We start from the raw sequence: 12,624 nt of genomic DNA, 5'->3' as shown, positions 1-12,624 counted from the left end.
TAACATGGATTTTGAGGGGACACAAATATTCAGATCATAATAATAAGGTAGAAATAGAAGAACAGGAGGGATAAGGTGGTACAGGCATTCAAGGTAGAGGGGGGCCACAGGACACAGGCACTGAGAGCAACAACAGTATGGTGGTCACAAGAAGGACTTCACCATGACCGTAGGTAAACATCAAGGAGAAAGTGGCATGAGATAGAGCTGGAGCAGGAACAGGGCCAGATTGGAGGGGATGCATTTTGTCACGTCTCATTTTGTGCCATAGATGTTGTAGATTGGATTGAGGAGGACAGAAGCAACAGCAGCAAGGATAGGTGGGAAACTGTCAAAATAGCTGAGGAGAGAAATGAGAAAGGATGAACTCCTGAACTGGAGCAGGGAGGGGAATAATTTGAGAACTTTCAGGAAGTGAAATTTAATGAGTTTGGTGAGTGTGGGTGTTAGGAGTGAGGAAGAGAAAGAGGGAAGAGTCAGGCATGCCTCAGAGATTTCTGGGAGAGATGACTGAGTAGAGAATGGTACTGACTGGGGAAAATGAACATAGAGTAAAAGCAATGTATATCAGGGGAAGGGAGACATGGAAGGCAACTGCCTTTTTCCACCACAAAATTCCCAGAAATACAATTTAGTGGGAAGTAATTGTAATAAGGTGCAAAGGGGGGGGTCCCTAAAAATATTCCTCACAGCTTTGTTTGGGGTGTGAAGGAAGCAGATGATACGGCCATTAAGATACTTTGCAGTACAAAAGGAAAGTAAATAGCTGTGCTACTGCCCTGGGCAAAAGGAGTATGTGACTTTAAGAGCATTCAGTGACTTATGACTTAGCTAGGGGAGCTTACAGCAGCCTGCACAAGAGGCAGGGAGGTGGAAGCTCCCTTGTCATGGGATACTCTTGCTCTAACTAAAGATGGCAGCCAAAAGAAGGTAGAACATATGGGGGAAATGGCAAAAATAGCTCATGGTAGGAGTTGCTGGATATGAGGTAACTTAAGCTCTAGGTTAGCATTTAAAATAAGGGCGGGCAGAGAGAAGAAGGCCAGTCCACTGAAGGGTAGCAGGGAAGCAACAAGCAGCTGTGCTGGCCTATAGCGAAGAGGGCAGCCATGTGAGAGATATTCTGCCATGCTGTCTGTAGTGAGGGAGGAGCTACTTCTGCTTCTCTGAGAATTCTGCCATGAGGGCCAAAAAAGTAGGGAGGCGGCCATGTGGGTTGAGGAAAGAGTGAAAGGAGAGAACTGATGGAACTGTGGGGGGATCCAGAAAAGCAATGGGGCTGGGAATTTCAAGAACCTGCTGAACCAAGTATGGATTTGTGGGAGATGCCTGGAATGCTGAACTATGACCGGGGAACGCTGACTTTGGCTTCTCTGAAGGACATATGGAGAGGCCACTTTCTTGAGATGTGTGCTTTCCAGGACTTCACCATGATCCAGTGTAACACAGCACGTTTCCTTGGACTACGACATGGAGGCTGAGGACAATGTTCCCCAGATCCTGAAGGAGAGAGCTGCTGCGAGAGGAAGGCGACTTTGAAATCCACCAGTGTATATTCCAGAGGGGGTGGAGACCTGTTTGCACAGCCAGTTTAAGAACAGGTAAGGATATGAGGAACTTCTGGTTTTGCTGGTTTTGACTTATAGCCTGGTGGGGAGTAAGGGATGTGCTGGCTCTCATGGGAGAGCAGGGCTCCAAGCAGGAGTGCTCCCAGTTCCCCGCCAAGGCTGGAATCCTGTAAATAAGAACCTGTCTCCCTCAACACTAATTGTTGGCTCATGCACCAAGGCTCCATGTGCACGAGCCCCACTTTGCTCAGTTACATATGATTCAGGACTAAGGAGATACACACACACACACACACACACACACACACCCCATCCCAAGACAAAACTCAATTTTCATTTTCCCCACCACTATTCAGGGAAAATTGGAAAGTGAGAAGCAGGATTTGAACATGAGGTTTTAAAACATACAAGCTGTGAGAAGCTTCAGTGGCAGGTGCCTATGCATCTATTATGGAAAGACTATGACAGGAGATGGCCATGAGAATCAAGATGTAAATGCATAAATAACAGTGAAAGACGAGGGCTAGAGAGGTCGACTCTGAGTTTGGAATTGGAGATGAAACAGAGCAAAGCCATGGGCCCCTGAGGGGGGCTAAAGCACAGAGGAGAACAGAGTGCAGACGGCAGTCTTCCAAGAATCGGAGAGCTTGGGGGACCAGTCTGAGACCTTCCAGGGGCCTCGGAAGTAGAGCAAGACAGCATGCTGGGCTGTGGCATGGAAACATGGTTGACTTGAAACTTGAAACTACTCTGGAATTGAATGTGATTCAGTTTTTATTTTACTTGGACTGAACTTTTCTCATCTTTCAAGTTCGTTTCGCTTCTGTGGCTCTTTTCTGTGTCCTGGGATGCATTGGTTCAGAAGCTCAGAGAAAGAGGGTCATCCCAGGGCGTGTCCTGAGGAAGAGAAAAATATTTCTTTCTAGATCTCTGATTGGCATTAATTTTCAAAAGAAGCCTGAGTTTGAGTTTGAATATCCTAGTCTGAAAATTACATCTTCTCTCAGAACTTCCCCCTTCCTGTCAAACCTCAGTTCATATTTTTGGGAGGGTCTTTTCTTTTTTCTGTATGATCTTTGATAATAACCTGTCATTTTCCCAGAGCCATCATTTTATTTGTTTATAAACAAATAAATTCATTTTGGAATGCTTATGTCCACAGCACTGGTTAATAGTATGAGAGCGTTGGTCCTGTATTGTCCTGAAAGCATGTAAAATTGAGAACTTGGATGTGGGTGGGTCAAGGCTGTTATTACTCAAAGGCATGCTTTGTTTTGTTCTATGAGAGAAGTTGCATTCTTTTCTACATAGGGAAGAGTTGAGCTGGCTGAAGTATGTTTAAAAAAATTTTTTTTAATGAATTTATTGGGGTGACACTGATTTACAAAACCATACAGGTTTCAAGTCCACAACGGCACTGCGTCATGCACCCGTCACTCCAAGCAAAGTGTTTTTCCATCCGTACCTTCTACCCCTTTGCCTACCTTCAGTTCCATGAAAGATTTTAATGCTATTTGCATGAAACTGAATTAAGTACTTTGCATATCTTATCAATTCTTTTCTATGTATTTGTATTCTTTTCTTTTTATTTATTTTTTATTTTTTAACTTTATTTTTACAGATGTTCTCATTCCCCGCCCCCGCCGCCCCCCCTTTGCCCACCTCCACCATCCGCCCCGCCCACTGCCCTCTGGCCATCGCCGCACTGTTGTCTGTGCCTCTCAGTCATCCATCCATGTTCTTTGGCTAATTGGCTGAAGTACTTTAATGAGAAAATATAAGGAAGCACATTTTCTTGCCAAACTTTATTATTATAAATTATTTTTATTACAAGGGTTTAACAGAGCAGAGCATTAGACTTGCTGTCTCCGTGAAACTTGAACAATTTAAAACATTAAATTAATAAATATGAAATTAGGTATAGTCTTTCCCCCGTCCCCCCAGCTATGCCATGCTCCTCTAAGAGACAAGGAGGAGGAAACCCTGTATCTATATGTAGTACGAACCCAGAAATTTTCACCTGCCCTTTATTCCTATCTGGAATTTTCCCAGGCAGAACAGACAATCACACTAAAGACTTCAGAAACATAATAGATCCATAAATAGTTCATATAAATATAGGTTTTACCTTTTAAATAATAAAATTCCTAAGTCTGAAATACTGCCTTCTTAAAAAAACATAAAATAAGGCACGTAACTCATTAAAATGGCATCTTATGCCCACAAGTTATCTCAGGGCCTATTAAATACATAAATAACTTAAAACCCTTAGAAAAGCCTTAAAATAAGAAGCAAGTTGGTATTCAGTCTAAACCCGCTTCCACACTGTAGAAAGGGAAAGGAGATTCAGACTCAACCTCTGAACCAAAGTGTTACTTCTGAAACTTCAGGTGAGTGAGGTCATTTAAGAACCCTAGTGAGTTTGGTCAGAAATGGGGGTGGGTTTACTCCCCAGAGAGCCTAACTCCTCTGGGGATCTGGCGTCAGAGCAGAAACTCTTAAGCCAGGTGGCGGACGACGGGGGTTACGCAGGTGCAGCCCACATTCACCAACATCTTCTCCAGCCTGAAGGAGTGGGGGCAGTGCTGAGGATCCCTGCGCAAGACCAGGATCTCTTGCTGGATGGGGACGGAGTTCAGGTGGTGGTTGATCTTCCCTTCAGGGCTGACACAGAACAAGCTGCGGCACTTTGCCTCCCAGATCACAGAGGGGTATCTCTCACGGTCCTCATTGCGGCTACAGGGGGAGACAAAAACCAGGAAGAGAGTGAATTCCTGATAAAGTAGGAAAGGAATCAAACAGGGATCATTGAAGGGAGACAAATTCACAGGGTGGCAAATTATAGGCATTGCAAATTCTCTAAGGGCTGTTAGTCTGAAAAGAAAGGTAGGTTCAGGAAAACTTGGATTTTTAAGCACATGAAATGTTATAGAAAAAAGATGATGATCAGTTTTTCCCAACTTCTCTGAAGAATGAAAAAAAAAGACTGAGGCTGCAGAAGGGATTTAAGTTTGACATAAAGGGTACTTTTTTTAGGGTACATTTGGTAGGTGGGTAGACCAAGAGAATCATCTAGGAATAAGATAGTTGTTAATGCCACTTAAGGAAGTCTGTCTTTGAAACATGGAATGTATCAAAACTATATCTGATAACACATTCCTGGAACAGAGCCCAGAGCTGATATGTAGGGCTGGAAACAAAAGCTTAAGCCCCTCTATAACCCTCTCTTCCCTCTCTCCTCCAGCTGAGTGAATGATTTGCTTTGAGTTTGAATTGAACTATACTTAGTAATGGGGAGAGGAGAAGAAACCCTACTGTCAGATGAATATGTAGGTGCCACATAATTGAGGCTTATTTGCATAAAATCCAGTTATCAAAATACATTTATTATTTAATTCCTTATGGGGTCTAAATACTAGATGTATTAAGGACACAGTAAATACAGGTCTGTTGGGGATCAACACTAACTGAAAAACGGGTGAAAATACCCAACATGATACTTCTCTCTCCACTGGGATTCTAACAATAGACTTGGGTATCATAAATATTAGAATGATGGTCACCATTAATCTGAGTGGGTTTTTGGTGTCAGTGACAATGAGATCTAACAGAACAGGTACGGGGCGGGAGGGAGAGGGTGTCTTGTGACTATCAAATACATTTATGGAACAAAAGTTTGAGAATCATTGTTTTGCACAGTGGCCTTTCCAGTTTTGACTGATGAGTCTGAGTGAGTAAAATTTTCCTCAAGGTGATTTAACTGGCAGTCTGATGCATAAAAGATAAAAGAATGGAGAGATTTTATCTGGAGCTTTTACTTACTGGAGATTCCAAGGTGAGGTGGATCGGTTGTAGTAATCTGAGGGCCTTGTGGAGTTCGTTTTTTTGTTAAGGATGTTTAGGTTGACCCTCACACTCTGAGGGAAGCCCTTGTCCTCAGTATTTGGGCATCCTGGATTTCGTGGCATTGCTGTTCCTGCCTTCAGTATAGCCACCAGAGTTAGCAGCTGCAGCAGTGACTGGAACTGAATGGGAAAGGAGAGAGAAGCGGGAGATTGGATTAGCATGTGGTTTTTGTTAACAAATTGTGATAATGATTGTATTGCTAATCACAGAGAACATACTATGCTCCAGAACCATCTATTCTAAATTTTCAGATCACTTAATAAGTACCTGGTTAGGCGACCAAAATAATGTTAAGACCATGGAGTTTTAACTAGTCTTGAACATTCATCTTTTGATTTAGGAAAGGCACATTATGCATTGGCTGGCTGTAATTTTAGTAAAAATGACAAGTCATCCCCCTGTTAGTGCATGCGTCAGAGCCAGGTCATTGGGATAATATTGACCTTGATTTTCTAGGAGGAAATGCCTTCCTGCACCATTGTTCTCTAACTTAGCATTCTGTGAAACCCAACATGAAAGCAAATATGCACTTAAGAAAAAGCCATAGAGAATCCAAGTGATACCAGTATTTGTGTTAGAAATGCTGTTGGTACCACTGGCAAATATTCAACCCCAAACTGGATCCCCTATGTATATTCCCCTTAGGTATATTTTACAGTTTTCTTAATTTACATATATTGATTCTATAATCAGATTATATTTCAAAAAAATATTTAAAAATATAAAAACCATTTATTCTAAACCACAGGTACACTGCATATGATGAGAATAAATGGGTTCGGCATGCTAAGAGTATGGTAAAGTAATAGGATAATGGAAAGAAAAATCATTGCCATAATTTATTAAATCCTCAAGGAAAGTGACCTCTCTTATTATGGGTTAAAGAAAAATACTGTGGGGGAATTATATTAAATTACTTGTACTCAGAAAAGTAGATTTTCAATAAACATTCTTTCTTACTGTACAACTTTATGTGATACTTTTGTGTGGTTTAGCCCCAGTCTAAGCTATCTTTCCGTTTTAATCTCATCTCTCAGACTGATGTGTATCAGTTCTTGAAAATGCTACACAGTGACAAGTATTTACCAAAGCTTTCACTTCCTATTCTACATGATCAGAATTCTTAGATCTCCATAGTCAGAATCCAGAATTTCATGCCCACAGTCTAGAAGTATTATCTCATCCGAATCATCAAGAGCATTGCACGTTAGTGCACGACTCACCATGGAGGGCGTTCTCTCAGGAGCCATTGCAGTTTCTCTCGATTCACTGGAGATGGGCGAGCTTGTGTCAGCTTTGAGACGCACAAAGGGTAATGCTATCTTCTCTCTTTTTATAGGACTTTTCTCCTTTTGTGGTCTCTTACGTTGGCGTGTCAGAGTGGGTTCAGGGTGACACCATTTTGGTCAAAAGTTCCAACCCTAAACGAGGTCAGAGAAGAACCTCCCCTTAATGGAGAGTAACACCTGCTTGATTTCATGGAGGAAACTGGGAAGGATTGAAATCTATGTTCCTAAAGATTATTTCCTCTCTTCATTCTTCAAAGAACTATTACTTGCCGGAAGCTCAGCAAAGATGCTCTACTTATGAGCTTATATCATTTATTTATGGACATATATGAAGCTGCCATAAGAGCTCTGTTTATTTTAATGGCTGATGGGCAAATAAATGTTTGACATAACATTCAAGACTTCTGGTGCCATGTACCTTGATTTCCCAATTAATAATTCCTTTCCTCATCATATCCCCTAACCAGATGTTATGGAGGTCATTTCAGAAACTACTCAAAATCTCACCATATAAACAAACAAACAAAGGAATAATTTAATGATGACAGGATATATTACTTTTATTGAATTGACACCTTTGTCGAATGTTTGCTCTGTTAAGAGATTAATAACTGGATTCAAGAGACATGAGATTTACAATTAGAAGCATGTTTAACCAAGAAACTTGTTAATTCATGCAATTCTTCAGGAGGAATGAGATGCAGTTGGAGGGAGAAGATGTAGACCGAAAATGGAAGGGATTGGAAATATACAAAGAGACTGGAGAACAGTGATAAAAGTAGAGGAAAAGAGGGCAATGAAATATAGAGAATGATAGGCACAAAAAGGGAGAGGAGGAATGAGGAAGGATAAGAAGGAAAGAGAGAAAGGTATGGTTTTCTCCTTTTTCTGTTCACTCTTTGAGATGAATTTTGATATCAGATTCTTGAGAGAAGCTTCCCCTCGGGAACAATGAACATCAGCATAAGGATGATAAAGATGAGGGCTGAGTAGATACAGATGTGGTTGGCTACATGTTACCCTCTCTCTGCCCTTTCTCCCCAGTGAGGTGAACATGGCTCCAGGCCCTCTTAGCTGGTATTTCATATTATTCATGAGGTTGATATCTCATATAATTCAGGCAGGCTGACTAGCAGTTCTAACTCAACAACTGGAGTGTATAAAAAGTTAGCTGACTCTTGGGCTTGTTTGAGATGCATTCCTACTTGCCCCGATCTATCTATATCTCAGAGAACTGACACTTCAAGCTGCTTTCTCAGACTCCCTGGTCAGCAGGCTTTTAGCTGTGTTTAGCCAGAGGGATATGTTGCCAGAGGGTAGGAGAGCAGGAGTAGAAAGAAGGAAGGAGAGTTGGTGAAGGAGTCTTTTCACTGCTTCCTGGGGCACTACTTGCACCTTTTGTGTTTATAGCCTTGGAATGGCAATAGCCTCTTGCTGATGCCAGTCTCAAACACCTTGGTAACCAGTTCCTGGTGAAATTACTCTGTCGCAAGTGTTTGAAGTGACTTCTGTTTTAACTGGATAGATAGATCCTGATTGATCAGTGAGGGAGGCCATGAGTAGCTTTATCTCAGGGGGGATGGTAGATGATCTTGATGGCAAAGCAGATTCAGGCAGAAGAGAAAGTAAAATGCAGCTGCTCATGATTTCCCTAGTTCTGGTCTTGATACCACCATCTATCCTTGAAGACATGGAGTCACTGTGAGCTCTCCGGTCCTTTTTCTACATGTGATCAGGTGATTTTCTTAGAAGTTGCTGTGTCTCTTACATCTGTTACCTATTCCTAGACCTACTGCCGCTGCTCTAACTTACACTCTCATCCACTTGCACTGTTTTAATAGCACCCTTGCTTTTCTCCATTGTTGCCTTCCACCTGCCTTCAAAATTCCTGCAATAATAATTCTCAAAGCATGGCTTTGATTGTGACTTTTCTCATCCCATTAGTTTGTGTAAAGGAGAAAATGCAAACCCACTAGCATTAGAATTGGTATTCGAGTAACTGTTTGAGATCTGCTACCTTTCTAGCTTCACCTCCTACTATGATTCATGGCCTGGGCTTATGGTTGCCGATTGTCCTCCTTCTAATGCCCATACGGCTTTTGTTAAGGTACTGTATCTGAAATGCCCTTCCTCATCCTCAGTTTATCAAAATGCTACTTGTCCTTCCAGGTCCTATTCAAGTATATCTGTAAGTCTCTCCTGATTATTTTAGTTTGAATGAATGGTTTCCATAACACGTAGCTTATACCTACCACCCTAGTAAATTTTGCTTCATTTTGCATTGTGTTTTACTCAGCTGGACAGTGTGTTTAAGATATGTGTCTATTTCCATTTTTAGATTTTACTGTAATCCTTCAAAGCCAGTGCGTTACTTGTCTTTGTAACTCTCATGGAGCCTAATGTCAAGCTTTATACAACAAGGGTTGTCACAGATTGCTTTTGCATTGCTGATTTCTCTCTGATATACAGCTGTTCCTGCATATTTCTAGTGTATTGCATGTCATTTGTTTACATATCTAACTTTCTTTTGCTAGACTGTGAACTATCTGGAGAGAGGTAGTCATCTTATTAGTTGTTGTGTCACCTAACATAGTGTCTAGTAAATAGTAAGTGCTCAATATTTTTACTGATTGACAGTATGAGTAATGTTATTTGAGTAGTTCAGAATCTTAAATAATCTTTTTGGGGGCCTAATTGCATTCCAATGACTATATTGAGTTGCTAATATCTTGACTCTCCATCCTGATCCTTTTGAAAATAGTGTGACAATGTTCTGGCCTATTTTGGACCACCTGCTGTGGAGAAAAGCATTCCTTTCTTGTACTCCCTGGCAAGGATGAGGTGGAGGAAAATGTGCTGCCAGTTCTTTTGGTAATGGCCAAGGAGGAAAAGCCTACTCTACCTGATCTGCCTATGTTTGCCCCCTGTGCCAATGAAATCCAGCCTGTGTGCCATTCTTTGAAATATCAACCCTTGCTTTAAAATAAGAATGGGGAAACAAGGTAGGTTTTCACAAAAGTGTAAAAATGATAAGATCGATGTGGTAGTTGAAGTTGACTGTGCTCAGCATTGAGTAGGACTAGCTTTCCAGGTGCATAATTGAACTGGAAACCTGTGCCTCTGGAAGAGCAGTCAGAAGCACAAAGAGAGTATAGAGAGTGGGGTGGGGCTCTTCCTCTGGATCTGTCTACAGAGGCAGCTGGCTCAGGTTAGGATCCCAGTCTGCTGAAATAGAAGGAATGCTGGACTAAGAATTAGGGTGTCTAGAACACTGGATAAGAGGACACTTTTGTTTTCATTGTAGGCTTGCTATTAATTACACATGTCCTTGGATACTTCATGTCTTTGAGTCTCAGTTTCCCTCTTTATAAAATGAGTTTTTAAATTTTGACAGTTCTAGTCAAGAAAACGAAGTAGGTAAAAGCTGCACTTACCTCCTCCCATAATCACATTAAAATTACAATTAAATTATAGAACAACCTGGAGAACCATATGAAGACTAGCTAAACAGAAGTTCTGTCACTAAGGACATAAAGAAGAAGCCACATGGAGACTGGTAGGAGGTGCAGGGATGCTAATCGGTCTGGCCCTGTACCCACATATGGCAATTGAGACACAGGAAGGATATCTCAGACACAGAGATTGACCCTAAGGATTGAGGGGTCTCAGTCCACATCAGGCTCCACACAGTGGAGCCCTAGTGCTGGGAAATGGTGTCCTCAAAACATCCGGCTGTAAAATTCAGCAGGGATTTCATCAGTCTGGGTGAGATGAAAGTCTGCTAGGAATCAAAGGATCCTCTTAAAGGACCTGTACACAGACTCATAAGCTCACAGGCATTCACCCTGGGCTCCAGTGAAGGGAGAGCAGCTGAGGGAGGAGGGTTTCCAGAGACATACAGGGAGAAAATGAGGTGTGTAGCTTCAGGGCAAGGGCTAAAGGGACAGCCACCATTGTCTCTATGTTGAGCCCTCCTCCAACATAGCAGGCTGGCAGTGTACCAAATAAAGAGTTCAAAACAGTGGTTATAAGACTGCTCAAGGAACTTAGGGGAAAAAATAGATGACCTCAGTGAGAACTTCAACAAAGAGATAGTAAGTATTAAAAGGGACATAGATATCATAAAAAAGGACCAGTCAGAAATGAAGTATACAATAACTAAAATGCAGAATACACTAGAAGGAATCAGCAACAGATTAGATGAAGCAGAGGATTGAACCAGTGGTTTAGAAAACAAGATATCAAGTAACATTTAATCAAAACAGTATAAAGAGAAGAGAATTTTTAAAAATGAGAACAGTTTAAGGGACCTGTGGGACAACATCAAGCATAACAACATTTATATCATAGTGGTACCAGGAGGAGAAGAGAGAGCAAGGGATTGAGAACCTATTTGCAAAGATAATGACTGAAAACTTCTTTACTCTGGTGAAGAAAAAGGACATGCAAGTTCAAGATGTGCTGAGAGTCCCAAACAAGATGAACCCAAAGAAACCCACACCAAAGCACATCATAATTAATATGGCAAAGGTTAAGAACAAAGAAAGAATGTAAAAACAGCAAAAGAAAGGCTATTATTTACCTACAAGGGAGCTCCCATAAGACTGTTAGCTGAATTTTCAACAGAAACATTTCAGGTGAGAAGTGATTGACACAAAATATTCAAAGTAATGCAAAGCAAGGACCTACAACCCAAACTACTCTATTTAATAAAGCTATCATTTAAAACTGAAGAGCTTCCCAGACAAGAAAATGCTAAAGTAGTCCATCAGCACTAAACCAGTATTACTGAAATGTTAAAGGACTTTTTAAAGAAGAAGAACAGAAAAAAGGATTATAAATGTGTATAATAAACGGCAATAACTATGTGCCTATCATCAATCACTTTAAATGTAAATTGATTAAATTTTTCAATGTGAAGAGATAGGGTAGATGAATGGATAATAAAACAAGGCCCATATATATGCTGTCTACAAGAGACACACCTTAGAATGAAATATATACACAGACTAAAAGTAAAGGGATGGAAAAAGATATATTGTGCAAAAGGAGAGGGTAAAAAAGGTGGGGTAGCAATACTTGCATTAGAAAAAATGACCTTAAGACAAAGAAGAACACTATGATAAAGGGGTAAATCCAACAAGAGGATATAACTCTTGTAAGCATGTATGTACCCAACACAGGAACAGCTAAATATATAAAGCAAATATTGATGGACATAAACGGAGGGATCAACAGAACACAGTCATATTAGGGGAACTTGAATACAATGTTGCCATCAATTGATAGATCTTCCAAGAAGAAAATCAACAAAGAAACTGTAGCCTTAAATGACACATTAGACAGGATGGATTTAATTGATATTTTTAGAGCATTTCACCCCAAAGTAGCAGAATATACATTATTTTCAACTGCAGCGAAGCACTTTCGAGGATTGACCACATGTTAGGCCACCAAACAAGCCTCAATAAATTTAAGAAGATTTAAATCATATCAAGCATCTTTTCTGACCACAATGATGTGAAACTAGAAATCAATTACAAAAAAAAAAATTCCTGAAAAATACTCAAACACATGGAGGCTAAATAACATGTTACTAAATAATAAATGGGTTAACAATGACTTCGAGGAAAATATCAGAGACTTTAACATGAATGAAAGTGAAAACTTAACATCACAAAAGCTATGGGAAACAGTGAAATCAGTCCTAAGGTGGGAATTCATAGAAATATAGGCCTTCCTTAAGAAACAGGAAAAAAAATCTCAAGTAAACAATCGAATGTTACACTAAAAGGGACTAGAAAAAGAATAAAAAAGCTCAAAGAGTGTAAGGAAGGGATAAATGTCAGAGAGGAAATAAA

At 40.6% G+C, this 12,624-nt stretch overlaps 1 protein-coding gene across 1 annotated transcript; it reads right to left on the bottom strand.

The window, feature by feature from the left end:
• Window positions 1-4,066: 4,066 nt before the first annotated feature.
• On the bottom strand, window positions 4,067-6,724 carry IL17A (interleukin 17A). The gene is made up of 3 exons (XM_054568611.1): window positions 6,698-6,724; window positions 5,391-5,593; window positions 4,067-4,304 (listed from the first exon to the last, which is right to left on the bottom strand). Exons 1-3 carry the CDS (start codon window positions 6,722-6,724, stop codon window positions 4,067-4,069), a joined length of 468 nt encoding a protein of 155 aa, XP_054424586.1.
• Between the last annotated feature and the right edge of the window lie 5,900 nt (window positions 6,725-12,624).

This window comes from Pteronotus mesoamericanus, unplaced genomic scaffold (assembly GCF_021234165.1).
Source record: "Pteronotus mesoamericanus isolate MK-2021 breed Mesoamerican mustached bat unplaced genomic scaffold, CSHL_Meso_final contig_20, whole genome shotgun sequence".
Classification (NCBI taxonomy): Eukaryota; Metazoa; Chordata; class Mammalia; order Chiroptera; family Mormoopidae; genus Pteronotus; species Pteronotus mesoamericanus.
Note: the sequence above shows the minus strand (reverse complement) of the source record. Positions and strands in the feature narration are given on the sequence as shown.